Source organism: Sebastes umbrosus, chromosome 14 (genome assembly GCF_015220745.1).
Source record: "Sebastes umbrosus isolate fSebUmb1 chromosome 14, fSebUmb1.pri, whole genome shotgun sequence".
Classification (NCBI taxonomy): Eukaryota; Metazoa; Chordata; class Actinopteri; order Perciformes; family Sebastidae; genus Sebastes; species Sebastes umbrosus.
Window position 1 is genome coordinate 11,158,972 of NC_051282.1, and position 18,494 is coordinate 11,177,465.

General features: G+C 40.8%; 1 protein-coding gene across 6 annotated transcripts in view; it reads left to right on the forward strand.

Annotated features, from left to right (window-relative positions):
• The window catches only part of LOC119501627 (meiosis inhibitor protein 1), a 71,689-nt gene extending 53,798 nt beyond the window's left edge, over positions 1–17,891 (forward strand). For 5 of the 6 annotated variants that reach the window (XM_037792104.1, XM_037792105.1, XM_037792106.1 and 2 more), the window contains 7 exons: positions 282–366; positions 3,003–3,187; positions 9,546–9,627; positions 9,919–10,025; positions 10,720–10,851; positions 16,836–16,963; positions 17,616–17,891. In XM_037792104.1, the coding sequence (XP_037648032.1) occupies positions 282–366; positions 3,003–3,187; positions 9,546–9,627; positions 9,919–10,025; positions 10,720–10,851; positions 16,836–16,963; positions 17,616–17,670 (774 nt within the window). In that variant the 3' untranslated portion in view covers positions 17,671–17,891. Of the gene's footprint in view, positions 1–281; positions 367–2,346; positions 2,940–3,002; positions 3,188–9,545; positions 9,628–9,918; positions 10,026–10,719; positions 10,852–16,835; positions 16,964–17,615 lie in introns of those variants that run through there. The other variant, XM_037792109.1, reaches the window with a different exon arrangement.
• Positions 17,892–18,494: the final 603 nt, after the last annotated feature.

Here is an 18,494-nt window from a genome sequence, read left to right on the forward strand (position 1 = left end):
TCACAACTTCCGTATGGAACTCAACACAGTCAAGGGCAAGACACAGAAAACACAGTAAAACAGATTCAGACGTGAACGCAGAATACAAAACACCATTTGGATTCGTTCGATACATATCACAGTAATACTTTGGTACAAAACAATACATTTTCTTCTCTGCTCCCTGCTGGCGCTGCAGAGCTAATACATTCTTACTTGCAATGAGATGTTTGATGTTGTTATTCTCCTGATTCTCCCCTCTCTCCCTTGTTCTTTCGCTCTTTTTTTCTCTATTATTTAAGGTCCAAAAGAGCATCAGCTGGAGTCTGGACTCAGCTGTGCAGCGACTCCTTGTTCAGAAAAGAAACACAGACAATCTCCTGCTAGGTAACAAACTCAGAATTTTTATTTGATTTTGAAAGACTTCTGCCCTTGCAGACAGTATACGCCAAAAACAGTTATTCAGCAGTGCAAGTGCTATGCTTAAAGGAAGTGTTTGTAACTTGAGAACAGTGATTTTCCAGGATCTTATGTATTTGTGCACAGCTCAGGTTTTTTCTTTCCCATTTTGTTTTTGTCCAACCTGTTTTGTGCATTCTCTTGATATCTTCTCAGTAGGGATGCACAGATTGCAAAATTCTGGGCCGATACCGATACCAGTGTTTAAAATAACAATTTGGCCGATACTGATGTTTTTGTTTATCTTATTTGTATTTTTTTAAATAACTGCTTTGAAAGCCTTTTTAGCGGCTACACAACTATCAACTCAATGAGAAGAATGTTTCAGTACACAGCCCTATAAAAATATTAGTTTTGTGAAACTCAAATTAAATGTAAATGTAAAAGCGATTAGAAACATAAGCAGTGTTTCTCACACATAGACTTCACTTGGGCAGGCCGCCCACATATTAACGGCCGCTTAAGTATATTTGGCGACCCATTTTAGCATTTTTCATTGTTATTTTTTTATCTGTTGGAGAGCACGACGTGATATAGTAGTGAAACATAGTGACACATAACGCACATACAAGGTTTGTTCCCATCCAGTTAGTGTTTTTAGTAAATCTTGTTTTACTGCTTAATTCTTTGTTGAACATAACAACATCCTTGTTACTGATCTTTCTGTGAGACTGTGTAATACTCCCACACGGCGACTTTTTCTTTCACTTTTATTTGTGAAGAAAACCGCACGGCAGCTGCCGTCATGCCAGAGTGATGTAGTGTCCAGTCAGTGGCTGATACCAATATTCGGCCAATAAATCATTGCATCCCTAGTTCTCAACTTCTGTATTTTTGTGCAACTCCATTTTAGACTGTCCAGTGCAATTACACACACACTAAAGGGTGTGTAAAACCAAGATATATCAATACATGTCAGTAGAGTTTCAGATTTGGAGAGTGTCAGGCATCCCAGATTACTGCAGCAACTCTATATGTCCATATATTGTGTAAACCTCAGGTTAGACTAATGAGTTTCGCCTTCGTTTGGTTTTCATGTACTCCTCCTCCACAGGTGAAGTGGCTGTTTGTCATTGTTTTATCCTCAGCGGAGTTAAACCAAACCCCGGGCATGAATTTCACACACTTTAATTATATTAAGTGGCCCACATCCCGCTGCAGCACTCGGAGACAGATCATCCCTGCTGCTCCTGTGTCTGTGTCTGTCAGCTGGATAAGTGGCCTGTCAGGGTAGCTGTGATGTATCGGCTCCCTCCCTCTACCCGCCTATCTCTCTTTCTTTCTCTCCCTCTCCTCTTCACTCCTTCACTCACAACCATCCCTCTCTCTCTCTCTCTATCTCTCTATCTCTGTGCCATGTCTCTCCTCCCTCTCTTCTGCTGCCACTAATTGAGTCCTCCCTCCCTCTGAGAGCTCTAATCTCAGTGTACATGGCATAAGTGCAATTCAGACGGCTGGCAGCTCTCAGTTTGGATCCCTCTGTGTTTTAGCAATCATTTTGGCAGTGTCTCTCTCTTCATCTCCATCACTACTTTGGTCCCTCAGTCTTGCTGACCTTCCTTCAACCCTGTCTCTCCCTGCCTCACATGCTCCCTCTCTCTTTCTGTCACATATCAATTCAAAACTTGCCCTCAATTCCTTTTAACTCTGACTCTCTTCTGCGCTTCTATTCCCTCTGCTATCTGCTTTTAACATCTTTTTCTATTTCAAACTTTCACTTCCCACTCTGTATGCTCGCTCACTACTTTTGTTTCTACCATGCACCTGTTTCTCTTGTGGCCTTGCCCTCCACATTTGTTTGCTTTCTCCTCTTCATTTCCCTCTCATGTGTGTTTATTCATTCCATCTCCTCCTATTCCCTTTGGTTTTCCAGTCATTTAACAGTCCTCTCTCACTTTCTCTTTCCAGTCAGCTACCTGAGGTTGCTGCAGGCTCTCCTGGATGCTGATCTGGCATCAGCAGTGCTGCATCAGAGCACTGGTCCTGGCTTGGTCGGTCCGAGTCATCCAGTGCACAAAATAAGGCTTTACCAAAGAGAATATAAGGACCCGTATCTATAAACGTCTGCTGTGCACTGAACTACTACATATGTTGATACTTACACACGCTTTTGATTTTACAGTTGTTTCAACCTTGTAATTCTTATTACGACCAAGGCAGTGCTCCAGCATCACAAGACACAGAGGCACTACTGTACATAAATATGAAGCAATGAAATCACACAATCAAGTATATTGGCTACTACCTTTACTGCCTTCACTTAATGACCGACAGTCACACAATAAAGGATGCATTGTTTCTGTATGACTGAAGCTAAGATATTGTGAATCAATGAACCACAAGGCCTGCAGAACTTATGAGAGCAGCTCCAGTGTGACTGGTGGTAATGAATTTATACCGGGTCCATAAAGTGGCAAGAACATACATCTTGAATACCATTCACTTCTGTGACTCATTGTCCATTAAATAAACATGAGTTCAAATGTGTTTATCCATCCCATCCCCTCTTAATTCCCTTTGCTTTTCCAGCCATTAACCAGTCCTCTCTCACTTTCTCTTTCCAGTCAGCTACCTGAGGTTGCTGCAGGCTCTCCTTGATGCTGACCTGGCATCAGCAGTGCTGCGTCTGAGCACTGGTCCCGGCCTGGTCGGGCCAAGACCTCTGGGGGTCGAAGACGGCGCTTTGTACCCGCTTGGCTCCAGAGGAGCCCAGTGCCTCTCGACTGCTCTCAGTGGACTTCTTCTTCAGGTTGTAGTACTTGGGGGAGGATCAATCTATGTGTTGTTGTGTTGATGGGTGTGTTTGTGTGTGTGTGTTAAGGTACGTGCAAGCACATATAGTCGGGGAAAAAGGAAACTGAGAAGGAGATTTTGGGAAAAATAGATTACTAGAGACAGGAAAGATGTTCCATTAAAAGGGACACATATATTTTTTGTGATTTTCTGTCATTTATATATTGTTGTGATGTCAGATGTGCATGTTAAATATAGTCAAAGTTCCAAAACTTGAGATACTTGAGATGATGCATGTAAAAATGCTCCCTGCAAGACAAAAGCCCAAAATTCAGCCTGCTTTGAGCGTGTTGTTTGGAACTTTGCAGGGGTGGAAGATACTCTGATTTTTTACTTAAGTAAAAGTAGTAATACCACAGTGTAAAAATACTCTGTTACAAGTAAATCCTGCCAGTATTTGCATCAAAATATACTTAAATGTATATTAAGTAATAAAGTGCCAAAAGTAAAAGTATTCATTATGCAGACAGGCCCATTTCAGACTAATGCACATTATATCACTATTGATTATGTTATTATTATTATGTTATTAATTAATTATATAATTATTGATGCATTAAAGTGGCAGTAGGTAATATATTTTTGGCATCATTGGGCAAAAATTCCTATTTCCATATTGTAATTCAAGTGTTCTGAGAGATAACTAGACTTCTGCACCTCATCATGTCTCTGTTTTCAGGCTTTAAAAAATCTAGCCCATGACGGGAGACTTTGACCAATCAAAAGTCATTTCATTGAGAGAGCGTTCCTATTGGCAGTGCTCCGGTCATGTGACCGAAACTTGGCGTTCCTTCACCAGATTTCACAATGGCGGCGACGTCATAAAATGTCTCATTTTACAGCTAAACCGTGCACTACAAGATGATTCTGAAAACATTTGAGGCGAGAAATAGGCATTAACGTAACATAATATTGATTCATATTTGATCAGCGCTGCCTAGTTTGACCGTTTGGTTGGAGTTCGCGGGTGATTGACAGCCGGCTCTCATAGACGGCAGCTGGACAGCAGACCTCAGATCAGCTCTTACTGCTTGTTTTTCTCCGGTATGTGAATTCTTTCAGATGCCGTTAGGAGCACCGGAGGACACAGAGGCACATGATTTTTTTCAGGTTACCTGTTTCATGTACTACTGTCACGATATAGCGACCGTTTTATAAAAATAACTGTTTTTAATCATATTTGCTCCAATCTTGCCTACTTCAGCTTTAATTTGAAAGCATCACTAATGTTGCAGCTGGTAGGTAGGTTAGTGGAGCTAATTTATATATTTTTAATATACTGTTGCGTAGCTTAATCCATAATAATACAACATAATTCAATAGTTTATATTTTGTATTAATAATCTGAGTCAGCAAAATAACTAGTAAGTAATGTTATCAAATAAATGTGATGAAGTAAAAAGTACAATATCGCCTTCCAAAATGTAGTGAAGTAGAAGTATAAAGCAGCAAAAAATGGTACCTCAAAATTGTACTCAAGTACAATACTTGAGTAAATGTACTTACTTTCCACCACTGGTACTTAGTTCTTTTTTTCCTGACGAGCTGTGGATGTCCACAAACGGACCTCCGCTCTGTTTGAAACAGGCAGTATGAGAAACATTTTTCTAGTAGACTGCCATTACAGCATTTAATTTCTCACATTTCTTGTTTGTGGAAGGCAGAAATAACGGAGAACATGACAGTAAACACTGTGTTGTAATGAAAGGTGGAGTGCTGCCAAATGCATTGTTTTTCAACAAGTGATGGTTGCAAAGTCAGCTGTTCTAGTGTTAAAGGAAGGTTTGCATTTCACAGCATTTGCTTAAATTCCGTTAAATCTTCTTTGTCCATTTCAAACATTAAACCTGCAGTAGGCCGAATGTTTTTGGCATCATTGGGCAAAGATTCCATAATAGCCTTTCAGCATATTGTAATTCAAGTGTTCTGAGAGAAAACTAGACTTCTGTACCTCCTCATGGATCTGTTTTCAGGCTTTAAATAATCTAGCCCGTGATGTGAGACTTTGGCCAATCACAGGTCATTTCAGAGAGAGCGTCCTATTGGCTGTTCATTCAACGGAGGCAGCTGTCAATCACTCGCAAATTCCGATCACACAGTCAAACTAGGCAGCGCTGATCAAATATGAATCAATATTCTGTTACTGTAATGCCTATTTCTCGCCTCAAATGTTTCCAGAAACATCTTGTAGTGTACTGTTTAGCTGTAAAATGAGAAAGTTTGTGACCCGGCCGCCATGTTGAGATCAATTGAGGAAATACCAAGCACCGCCCACCAGCCGGAGCAAACTTTCTCATTTTACAGCTAAACAGTACACTACAAGATGTTTCTGAAAACATTTGAAGCGAGAAATAGGCATTACAGTAACGGAATATTGATTCATATTTGATCAGCGCTGCCTAGTTTGACCGTTTGATCCGAGGTCACGAGTGATTGACAGCTGATCAGAGACAGCTCTGATTTGGTTGTTTTGCTCCGGTCTGTGAAATCTTGCAGATTCCATTAGGAGCACATCAGAGAAATGAGAAGAGAGCTCTAATGCAGTATTTTCATTCTTAATTATATAAATCAGCACATATTGACTTATTCAGGATCATAACAAATTCAACATGAATAACAATATGTGAAGAGATATTGATTAAAAATAATTAAAAACAAAAAGATTCAATCAGAGTTATCAGAGTGCACATCGATCCTCAAACAGATACATAACCATGTGCTCACATAGCGATGGTTTATATGCTGATATGATGATGCCTCCCCCTCTCTTACTTTCTTTTGCTTCATTCTGCAACAGAGATAACATGAAGTAAATCTTTTAGATCTTTACAGCATGACATTGAACCTTCCTTTCACAAACAAGGTTGTGTAGAAAAATTAGATTTCAATTGATTTAGCAGTTAGCATAATGGAACGGCACACATCACCAGAGCAATCCCAGAACGTTATTACATGTAGCTGCCGTATTGACTCTGGTTGTTTATTACAAAAGAGGCAGACTGGTGTCTTACCAGCATTCATTTAACAATAAATAGGTGAAGCATTTCTTCCACTGGGTGGCAGCCAGCACAGAGCAACATGGTGCGAAATGTGAGTCATCCAGTGCACAAAATAAGGCAGAAGGTAGAGCCTTTTACCAAAAGGATTATAAAGAATCGTATCTATAAACGTCTGCTGTGCACTGAACTACTACATATGTTGATACTTACACACGCTTTTGATTTTACAGCTGTTTCAACCTTGTAATTCTTATTACGATCAAGGCAGTGCTCCAGCATCGCAAGACACAGACGCACTACTGTACATAAATATGAAGCACTAAAATCACACAATCAAGTATATTGGCTACTACCTTTACTGCCTTCACTTAATGACCGACAGTCACACAATAAAGGATGCATTGTTTCTGTATGACTGAAGCTAAGATATTGTTAATCAATGAATCACAAGGCTTGCAGGACTTATGAGCAGCTCCAGTGTGAGTCGTGGTAATGCATTTTTTACCGGGTCCATAAAATGGCAGGAAGATACCTCTTGAATACAGCTCACTCCTGTGACTCATTGTCCATTAAATAAACATGAGTTTAAATTATTATTAAGACCCTGACATTTATACAGTAGACACGCTGAACAATAGAACTTTGCTTATTCAAGACCCTAAAGAAAGACGAAAGGTTTGTGCTGGAACATGAAAATGTTGGAACTGAAGTTGAAGCAGTGTAGGCGAATATCGAATGTGCTTGCACACGTTGTAAAAGAGCCACATGCATTTTTTGTCACTTTGTCCTTGTGTTGGGCCCATTGAATTTGTATTTAGATATCTGTGGTTGTATTCAAGATGAAGTATTCCTACTAGGGCTCACAGTCGATATAAATATTTAATCACGATTAATTGCATGATTGTCCAGAGTTAATTGCGATTAATTACAAATTGATCGCACATTTTTTATCTGTTCAAAATGAACCTTAAAGGGAGATTTGTCAAGTATTTAATACTCTACATGGGAGTGGACAAATAAGCTTGCTTTATGCAAATGTATGTATATATTTATTGTTGGAAATCAAAACAAAACAATGACACATTGTCCAGAAACCCTCACAGGTACTGCATTTAGCATAAAAAATATGCTCAAATCATAACATTGCAAACTGCAGTCCAACAGGCAACAACAGCTGTCAGTGTGTCAGTGTGCTGACTTGACTATGACTTGCCCCAAACTGCATGTGATTATCATAAAGTGGGCATGTCTGTAAAGGGGAGACTCGTGGGAACCCATAGAACCCATTTTCATTCACATAGGCCTCTCTTTAAGGGACCCCTTGTGTTAACGTGTCATTATCGCGTTAACTTTAACAGCCCTAATTCCTACACACACTGATGTCTTAAAGAAACAGTGTGTAGCATTTAGGAGGATCTATTGGGAGACATGGAGTATGATGTTAATAATTATGTTTTCTTTAGTGTATAATCACCTGAAACTAAGAATCACAGTTTTTCCGTTACCTTAGAATGAGCCGTTTCCATCTACATATGGAGCGGGTCCTCTCCACGGAGCCAGCCGACATTTTTCTACAGTAGCCCAGATCGGACAAACCAAACACCGACTCTAGAGAGGACCATTTGTGATTTCACGTTTTCACATCGGCCTTTGTAGTTCTCCTACACGCTTGGTACGCAGGAGACGTTTCAGTTAGTTGCCACCTGACCCTACACACTATTCTTTTAAACGAACGAGTGTAGGCTCTGGCGGCATTTAGCTGTGAGGTTGCAGATTACAACTTCTCCCGTGTGTCAAGTGTGTAGGATTTCTATGGTGGCCAACACGAAAATGCGAATGACCCTCACTAGAACCAATTGTTGTAAGAGTAGTGCTTAGAGAGTGTGTGTGTACGTGGGAAGTGAGTGGTGAACAGGGTTGGAAATTCACTTTTTATATATACTGCAATATTCACATCCAGTATATAGTTTAGAGTTTAGATTAACGGTGAATTCTTAAATCAGATAGATACTCGTCAAGATAGACATGAGTTGCAGCTAAATGATTTGTTTTGCCACAGTATCGCCGCGGTATGTCATTAAACAGATATATTTCTGCATGCTGCCGCCCTTACCAGCGGTGAGAGGTCATCAAAATGATGTTTGAACTAGTGAAAAGGTGTCAGAGTAGTCGGGGGAGTTTGTGTAGAAGGAGCCTGCGATGTATTTGAATGGGTAATCAAATAACCTGGAAAAAAAAAAAAGCTCCAGCTAATGAAGTGTAATACCACTGGGCTCATTTTGATGCTCATTTACATGCATAAATGCATCCATGATGTGAAACCCGGCTCCTCCAGCACACTGGCCAATACTACACCATCTGGTTATAATAATGATATAATAAATTAGAAACATTACAGACACCAGCTCTAAAGTTAATTAGCTATGCTTCAATGCTGACAGGTAAACAAATGCATTAGCACATATATTTGCAAAGGAGATATTTATATTTCCGAGGACAATCTAAAAATAGTGTGGATCAAATATATATATGGGATAATTGGGTGTCATGCCTGTTGTATTTCTCTTTTATCCAGTGCCTTTGCTGCAGCATGCCAGCTTCTGGTTCCACACCAGTGGTGTTTCTTCTCTGTGTAAAAGACTGTAGTGCTGAACTGAGCCTCGGCTCTATGGTTCAGTGCTCTGTAGTCTGCTGTTCAGCTGCTGATATGAGTAACAGTTCCCTATTCCCCTCCTCTCCCCTCTGTCTTGCTCTCTTTTCCTCTTGACACTCTGCTTTAGTGACAGTAGGAGACACTCTACTGTTTTGTCTTATGCCTCCTCACTTTCTGTCCCTCACTGCTCTTTGCTCTCATTTGAACCTATCCTTTCATCTTCGTCTCCTCATCTGCCCTCTTCTCATCTTTCCCTTACCCCTACCCAATTCACCTCCCTCCCCTCTCACCCTCTTGACTCCTTTCTCCTCCTATCTCCTCTCCTCCGCCTCAGGATTAGGGTGTGACTCTACACAGTCTGTATATCCGCCTGCCTGGCCTACTTCAGTATTTTTGGACACCACATAGTGCTCACTGCCAGCACCGCCACTGTGGGAGAGGCTTGCATTATTAAAACCCCACTCAGTCGCTCTCTCTGGTGTTCCCTTGTTTTCCCTTTTTGTTTCTGGTTCCTTCTCTGTCCGTTGGTGAGCATGTGTTATAGTGTCCACGTCACATTCCCGTGGCTCCCATGACTTGACATTTTTCAACGGGAAGATGTTCTTTTTTTTCTGTTTTTATTGTATACTTGACTTCTCTCCCATGTTTCTCTTTCTCCTCAGAAGCACGAGCTGTTGCTGAGAGCCTCAGTCAACTGTCTAAGCTCCCTGCTGGGCTTCCTTCAGAGGAAGAGTCCCACTACAGGTACCAGACAGAGAGACAGATTGGGAATGAGCGAGTGTAAGTTATCAGTACATGTGAGAGAGAGAAGAAAGAGAGTGTGTATGCATGCAGGTAGTATTCTTTCTCATATTATCTCACTCTTCAACACTGTATCATGCATGTTTGTTTCGTTTTTTACATTCCTGCTCTATGTCATTAACCACTTTCAACAATTACACCAGGAGAAATTAAACAAAATTGATCCGAATCAGACAACCTGACGTCATTTTTCTCCCTGGATTTGTATTTTCTGTGCGTTTGTCTGCGTGTTAGCAAAGTACGTGGTGTGTCAGCCATGGACTCGATTCCTCGTCTACTGCCTGCTCAGCTCAGGAGAGATCTGCCGTCTGCACCCTGCCATTCTCAGACTCATCACAATTGTGAGAGGTTTTACACACACACACACACACACACACACACACACACACACAACTCAAATCAAGTATAATTTATTGGGCCTGGTCCTGAGCAGTAATACATATTTGATATTAAAATCATTAAAAGTTAATGAAGGTAGTAAAAACATAAAAGTGGTAGAAGTATTTGGATCACATAAGTAATGACAGTGGATATAGTATCATTTTATGCAGGCTGACAGAGACCAACACATGGAAATTGAAGAAATATTATCACATTTTTCATTTATTATTCAATAAAATCATCATCAAATCATTATTTTATTTATTTCGAATATTTTAATTTTTTTTCTTCACATGACAATTCCAGTGTCTGAATATTTTTAAGAATTATAAGTTCATTACTCTTTGAAAAGGTGTACTTGCATTATTATGCTATTAATATTATTATTATTATATCAGTGGCATAAAATGGTCTTAAAATGACAATAATATCTTATCGCAATTATTTCTAGGACAATATATCGTCTAACTAAAGTAGTTATGGTGACAGGCCTATTTAAGAAACCATTAAAAGTTGGGGATTGATGTGAGTCTCTGCACCTTTCCCACATGTTCAAGTCTTTCTCCTCGCTCTAATTCTCCTGTTTTTGTTGATGACTGCATCTGAGTGCATGATTGTGCACTTGTATGTGTACATGTCTCGTGTCCTCTGCAGCTCCTACAACACGGCAGTACGGTGGTGCTGTGGGAGCCTGACCTGCTCCAAGTGATGGAGGCGGTGGAGAGGAGGGGGGTGAAGGAGCTCAGCGAGGAAGCAGCACAGGCCCTCAGGCTGCTCCTCTCACAGGTACACATGCACGCTGACGCACACACGCAGATCAAATCATGGACGCACCTTGGGAACATTTTTGTGGATTCTCACAGCAATAGACTTTTAACATGCTGTTACCCATGAATACCTGCATACCTTGAATAAATGAATTAGAAAAGAAATCAAGTGCAGACAAAGATCAGCATCAACTGGGTTCACGCAGGGCTTATAATACTTAATGATGTTTTTCTGCTTGTGCTGGTCTTCACAGCAAATAAATACAAATTTTCAGAGACAGCAGGGGAAATGTAGACGGGAAAGACGCAGGTTTGTTTATGCAAATAAAAATACCAATATTTTCACAGAAGCACCGCAGTAGCAGAATGCCAACTCACAACAGCAGCCTCAGTGTGGGACTTAATCATACTTCACATAGCAGTGTGAACGTGAACGGTTGACTAAGGGCTTTAGTTTATCATTGCATTTGCAAAGACCAGTGCAAAGTGTGAGGTCAGAGGTCACCAATAAGGTTGGAGAGGTGGTGTAGCTCAGGTGTGCTCCAAGCCTGCTGTCTGGGACTTGTGATCTGGAGCTGATGCCTCCGCAAGCACACGCTGACTATCTTGCCTGTCAGATAGTACCTGTGTGGACACATCTCACACAAGCAGCCTTGTGCTTTGCTCTCTCCCAACCCTTTTTCCCACAAAATGACGTTCCCATACAACTAAACTGCATTCTCAATTATGTTTTGAGGGAATCGTATTTTCTCCCGGATTACGGTTGCAGTATTTAACAGTTTTAAACATGTAGTTAACATTGTAAATTGAAACACAACAAAAAAACGCAACAACACTTCTTAGTTAGGTTTAGGCAACAGAACTACTGGGTTAGGTATAGTAAAACAAACATCATGATTTGGCTTAAAATTACCATCTCCAGTGTTTTTTGACCTATCCACGTACCTCCTGCCCGCCCATAGTGGACTTTATAGCTTGTTATACTCTTTTACTTTCAATGGCATTATTATTCCGTGTAACTTTCACCAACGGTTGCTCGATATGCTACATCACCGGCTCTGCGCGCCGCTCGTTGTACTACGTGACTTACTGCGGCCGTCCACGAACTTAAAAATATATTTGTGATATGTCAAAGACGAACGTAATCTGCGACAAAATATATTTCCTTCCAAATGTATTTGAGAATGAGGTTTAGTTTGGAATGTAATATTTCGGAGACAGGGCAGCCTCTCCACACCCAGCTTCCACTCTTGTAATTGTATCATGAATAGTCTTGGTAATATGCACAAAGAAAAGAGCTGCTACTGATATCTAGTAGTGCTTGTCATTGGCATTAGCTCAGTAACCCCCGCTGTACATACCCTCCGGCATCCAGAATCATTGGTCATGTTGGCGCTAAAGACTCTTCATCTGTGTTGTCACGGAAACTAGAGACTAAATTTAAAATCCTCATTTACCCCCTATTGACACAGGCACACATTTTAATTGCGTCTGGACGCTGCACCCTGTTTTAGGTCCATGGACCTCAGTTGCATCTATCAGTTACATGTCGGGCAGAGGGGATACTGTTGTGCTCTTGGGATATGGGTGCATATACAGGTGGAGAAAGAACTGAAAACATTAGCTTTTAACTTGGACCAGCTCATTTCTGACCATAGTAGGGCAAATTTAAAAGATTAAAGTTGACCCTGCAATAGAAATGATAAAGTTGAAGCTTCTGGTTGACTCTGCTGAGAATTTATTAATAGTTTTCCTTAGAAATACAAAATTGAATGAATCATAGCTCCTAGCAGCGAACAAAATGTTACGGAAAAATAAAACAAACAATCCTTGCTGAATAATCTGCATCATTGTAATAGATTTTGATATTTTTTATGTTGATATAATATCCATTCTTTCTTTTTTCTCTCTTGTGATTACTCTAAGATGTGTCCTTGGTTTACTCCTGACTTGGCAGTTTAAGGCCAAGACGCACACAGGACCCAAACGGTTGGTTAGCATTTAGGCATTCAAGGAATAAATCTACTGCATAACTGCAGTGAGAGCTGCCAAGTCAGGGTACTATTTGAACTTACTGTCTAAATTCTGGAAGCCAGTCAAATCCTATAAGGATAAAGTCCCCGTCTCTTCTCCTCCGAGCATTGAATCTGATGACTATAAAGCTTTAAGTCAGAACAATGTCTGTTCAGCTCTCAGTAGACATCTTGTTGCTGCTGGCTATTTGTTTGAAGATGATTACACTCAGTCTCAGCCTTTCACTGCTGATGTTGGATGTAAACTATACTACCCATAGATGATAAAAAAAAGTTTGTGTCAGTCTAAAGGCCTCTTCTGCTCTGTGAATTATTCATTAAAACTGTTTTTTATATGTTACTCTGCACTATTCTGTGTTGTGCATATCCATCATAGATTAATTTAACAAATTATTTAAAAGGTGACAGTGAAACTAAGGTCCTCGATCTTTGTATAAAAAGGTCAGGAAAATTACATTTTGAGATTTAAAAAAATCTGTGGTAGTGACACTTTGGGCTGGTGCCTCTGGCTGCGCGACTACTTCACTCAGAGCAGCTGTTAATCATGACGTCTCAACCTCTTTTTATAGCATCAAATAACTAATTAAAACCAAACTTATCAGAAAAATGAACACTTGAACACACATCAGCGTGATAAGAACTACCTAAAATGACAGGAACCATCTTTAGGAAAAGTTTATTTGACATGTGCTTTTTAGTTTGGCCCTTGTCTCATCCGCTAACATGGAGGGGGCGGGATTTATGACCTATGTTGCAGCCAGCCACCAGGAGGCGATCCAGATGTTTTGGCTTTATTTTTGGGGAGCTGTCATGTTATCCATCTTTATATACAGTCTGTGGTTGAGCCATTTTCAACCCATGAAATGCAGATTTTTATAAATTTGGTAAGAAATGTCAATATTAACACCAGCATTGATGTGTTTCATCAAAAGTACAGTCATATTGTTTAGTTTACAGCTCAAAAAACATGTTTAAGTGTACTGTACCTCTTTAATAAACAAATATTGAATGTAGAAATATAGGACATTGTACCAAAAGTGCAAACAGAAAAGATGTTGATGAGTGATAAAAAATTAAAATTAATAATTTTGTTCCACAAATCATGAGGGTGTATTGAGCAGATTAACTGATTAAAGCAACTTTGCTCAACTGTGATCTTTGCTCTGTTGTGATCACGGCATTAAGTGTAGATTTTTATCATCACACAGATTATCCCCAGAAGCAAATACGGTATAAAATGCATGTATTCCCTGTGAAAATCTTGTTTCAGCATAAATAGAACATGATGAACTATGTCCTCGTCGTTACCCTTGTTAGCTTTGCAGCGAATGCATAAAGCCCATCTGGGTTCCGCTTCAAGACGTTATAAAACACAGAAGGACTAGCAGCCACATCAGATTGCTTAGCTCAGATTTGGCATCATATACAGGACCAGCAAGGCATTTAGTATTCCGAAAGTAGCTCCGAATCAGAGGAGTGACAGAATGATGGCACAAAACTGCAGCTCCCAGTGCAGCGAGTGCCAGGGAAACATAAACTGTGTGAATGCGTGCGCATGTTTCTGTTTGCTTGTGTAGATGCGTACTGTGTATGTCGCTGTGTGTTTCTGGAGACATCGAGGCAGTTTAGGGGAGGCAGGGTTCAATGTGACAGACCTAACAGTCTCAAGACAGTATGAGCTTTCTCTCTTGTCATCTCCTCTGCTCCAGTCTGTCTCTCACACACTCACACACACACACACATTGAACTTTGTTTTTAGGTTCTGTTGATCTTCCTTTGGACTGAAGTGAAATCTCAGTTCATGAGCACATTTTGCAGTGATCTGGTATCATATCATTATCTTTCTTCCTCCCCATGAGTCGTGACATAACTGTCAACTGCGAGTGTGTGTGTGGAGGCATGTATGCACATACTGTTTGCACACAGTGTGATCGGAGCAAGCATGTATGTGCATACATGCATCATTTGCTTTTGCAGCTTTAGCCCGTGGCTATTTCCTGTCCTCCAATCAGGCTCATTGTACATCTGCTGGTGCTTGTCTTCCTGTCTCTAACTGTATGTGTAGGTCTGTATGATCCGGTGTTAAGGGTTGCACTGCATACTGAGTTAGCTTGTCAGATCGGAGCTGATCTTAGGGGACAGTCCCTTTTCATACTTTCTAATGCTTGCAGACTTCCAATAACTTCCCCCCCCAGACCTGAGGGACTCTTTTACCCATCACTCTTTCTCTCTCTTTTCTTGCGCACAGAGCCTGACCTTTCACTTGCTAGTGTTTTCTGCTTCTGTCCCTATTCCTTTGCCTCCTCTCTCCTCTTCTTTTGCTCTCCAAATTGTTCTCACTCCACTCCATTCACCTCTATTTCCCCCTTTTGCTCTTTTCAGTTACTGTGCAGTGTTAGAACAGCTTTTTTTATTGTGCCCTTTCCTTCCACCCGCCTGTTCCTCAAAATATCATCCTCTGGAGTCACTCGATGAGAACTGTTGCCAAATAAAAACAGCTTTAACTCTGAGTACAACATTCACTTGTGTATGAAGACCCATAAATTCTCTCTCTCTGGAAACTTCTTCAAGTTACAGTTTTTTTTTCCTTCTCTTGTCGTGCAGAGAATGATGATTATGGCGCGAAGATGATGATAATTTGGTGACGATATAAGGAATGTTGGTGCTTTAATAACAATACTCAGGCTGCTGTAGCTCACAAAAACATTGGCCGTAGATATAGGCAACTACTCTGCAAAAACAATCGCCTTTGGGAGGAGTTTTGTTCCCTCAGCCATTACAGCCTGGGCACACTGTGACAGGCTTGTCTTGTGTTGTGTTGTGTTGTTGTCATCTTGTTTGTTTATACCCTGTGAGTGTTTGATTGTGTTCAGACTGTGAAAGCAAATTTCCTCTGTAGAGGACGATGAAGAATGAATCTGAATCTGTTAACATGGTTGTAATTCTGCTGTGTTGCCTGTGACAGCTGACAAATAGTTTTGTTTTTGCAGTGGAGGCTTCCTGTCATGCTTACTTATGTAACACTCTGCAAATCCCAGGTGTGTGCGTGTGTGTGTGTGTGTGTGTGTGTGTGGGTGTGTTTCCCCCTTTTAAGAGTTTGCCTCTTGTCAGCTTGGCTATGTATCTAGATTTTTAAGTGATTTAAAATCTAGAGTTTTCAGAAAACTTTATCAGCCACGTTGGAAAAAAGGCCTTAAAGGTACAGTGTGTAGGATTTGGCGACATCTATTGGTGTGGCAGCAGACTGCAACCAACTGAGTACCCCTCCGCTCACTCCTCCCTTTTCAAGACTGCAGTAGCGTGAGCCGCCGAGTGCAAAACCGCGGTAACGCCGTTTGCCTCTCTCAGAGGCCATCCTTACCGTAATAACACTACTTTAGGAACAACGCAAGTCCGACAGCGGCTGGCGGTACCACGGTTTTGCACTCCACGGCTCACATTACCGCAGTTTCAAAAGCGTGTCAGAGAACTACGGTGGCCTTCAGGTTACCTAAAAACGTGAAAGGCTCTCTCTAGAGCCAGTGTTTGGTTTGTCCGTTCTTGGCTACCGTAGAAATATGTAGCAACATGGCGGACTCCGTGAAGAGGACCCGCTCCCTATGCAGATATAAAGGGCTCATTCTAAGCTAATGAAAACACAACAATTCTCAGTTTTAGGTGATTATACACTATTAATAATATAGTTATGACTATTCCATTCCTGCTAATAGATCCCCTGAATGTTACACGCTGTTCCTTTAAGCCTCTTTTGTCTGATTCATACATTTTACTTATCTTTTCCTACTTTAGGTTTTGTCTTCTCGTCTTTCTCTTCACTGCCTATTAAACTTTTGTCCCAATATTGGCGTTATGTCCTGTCCTCTCTCTCCTCATTTCTCCAATCTCCTTTATGTTGCCATCCCTTCCTCATTATGCTGCTCGTCCCTCCTCTCCCTTTTTTTAATTCAACAAATTTCTTTTACTCATTCAGATCCAGATCGGTGTCCTGCAGCCGCCACTCACAGAGGAGCACCAGCAGAGAGTGGCGGCTATGATGGAGTCCCTTAACCTACAGACGCCATCCGAGAGCTGCAGCCCCAGTCTGCCCAGCAACGTCTTGTATCCCCCACCTGAAGTGAAACACACTCACAAACACACACACACACAGGGCTGACATAATCACACCAATCTCACACCTTCACACATCCTCAAACATGCATCTGTATGTGTCTAAGCTGCAACACATTGCACACCATGAAAGATACCCATTTTGTACTCCAGCAGAGCGCCTCCATTGATTTTCTCTGGCAATTCATCGAATGTCTTGTGTAGTGCTTTTCACTTAATCTCTTTGAAAGTGTGTTGTACAACACAGGGTTGTACTCGTTACTGTATTTCAGTCAGAGTCGGTACTTGAAGGCTCAGTACATCTGTCGTGCTGATTGACTCTAACACACACACACTTTCTTCCTTTCACCCACCCACACACTCTCGTATACTCAGTCTACGTCTGCTCAGCTTTATGTTAGCTTTATTGGCTACTGGCATATAAAAGCAATATTGTCACATCACATTAATAGTAAATAAATACGCAGTGGAACGCTGACAGCTGTGATTGAAGGTGAAGCTTCATACAAAAAATATTCTTACGCACTTACAGTATTCAAGTGAAATCTAATTATAGTTTCTGTTAAGACTGTTCGCTTTCAAATATAAACTCACACCCACTCACCTACTTTCTGCTTCATCGCTCCTTAACTATTGTCCTCAGGCGTGTTGGAGACGTGTCCATCTGTCTGTCTGACTTTACAGTGACAGCAGGCTGATGTTGCGGCAAACAATTTGTTTCATTGTTCATTTATTGTTACATACCTTTAATTCCTATAAACCTTGTTTGTGTTTTCCGTTCTGCTCTTAAAGCAGCACATGAACCTGCCTACATTCCACACTGAAAGAATTTACCGCATGTATTTTTTAAGTATTTAGAAGCAGTGTTTAAACAAGTTGGATAAGCAGTGATCTTTAGTCATTAAAAGATACAAAAAAAACATTTGTGTTGTTATTATAGGCCTACATCTGTACTCTAGCTACTTTTTATATGGTATAGTACCAATTAGCACACTATACCAGGTTGTCTCTACAACACTACGCCACCTACAGGACACAATCAGACAGAGAAACTCTACTAGAATTTGTGGTCAAGGTGAAACCCAGCATTAATGCAGCCATTTATTATTTGGATGGCCTAGTCTGTTCCATGGATTCTGTAACACAAAAGTGAAAAGGACATATTTGACTTTATAGAAATGATTCATGTGACACATGAAAATGAAAAACGATCCACAGAAGTCATTGACCTGATCATAGCAGTGATTATCTTCACCCCACAACTCAAGCCTCAGCTCTTTTTACTTTGATAGATATTATGATATGTATGGTTTTGTCCCAGTTGTAAATTTTCCAGTAGCACTGGAAGGACTGGTTTCCCATCGGCACCTTCACAACGCTGTCAGTTTGTGATGGTGTGGCATCCTACAGGCAACCGTTGTGTTTGACAGTGATTGTGAGGTGAACAAGGCCTTGCTGCTCAGGGGTACAGCTGTCGGTGATGTCCTTGGGAGTGTGTCAGTGTCAGGTAAAAGTGAGCAAA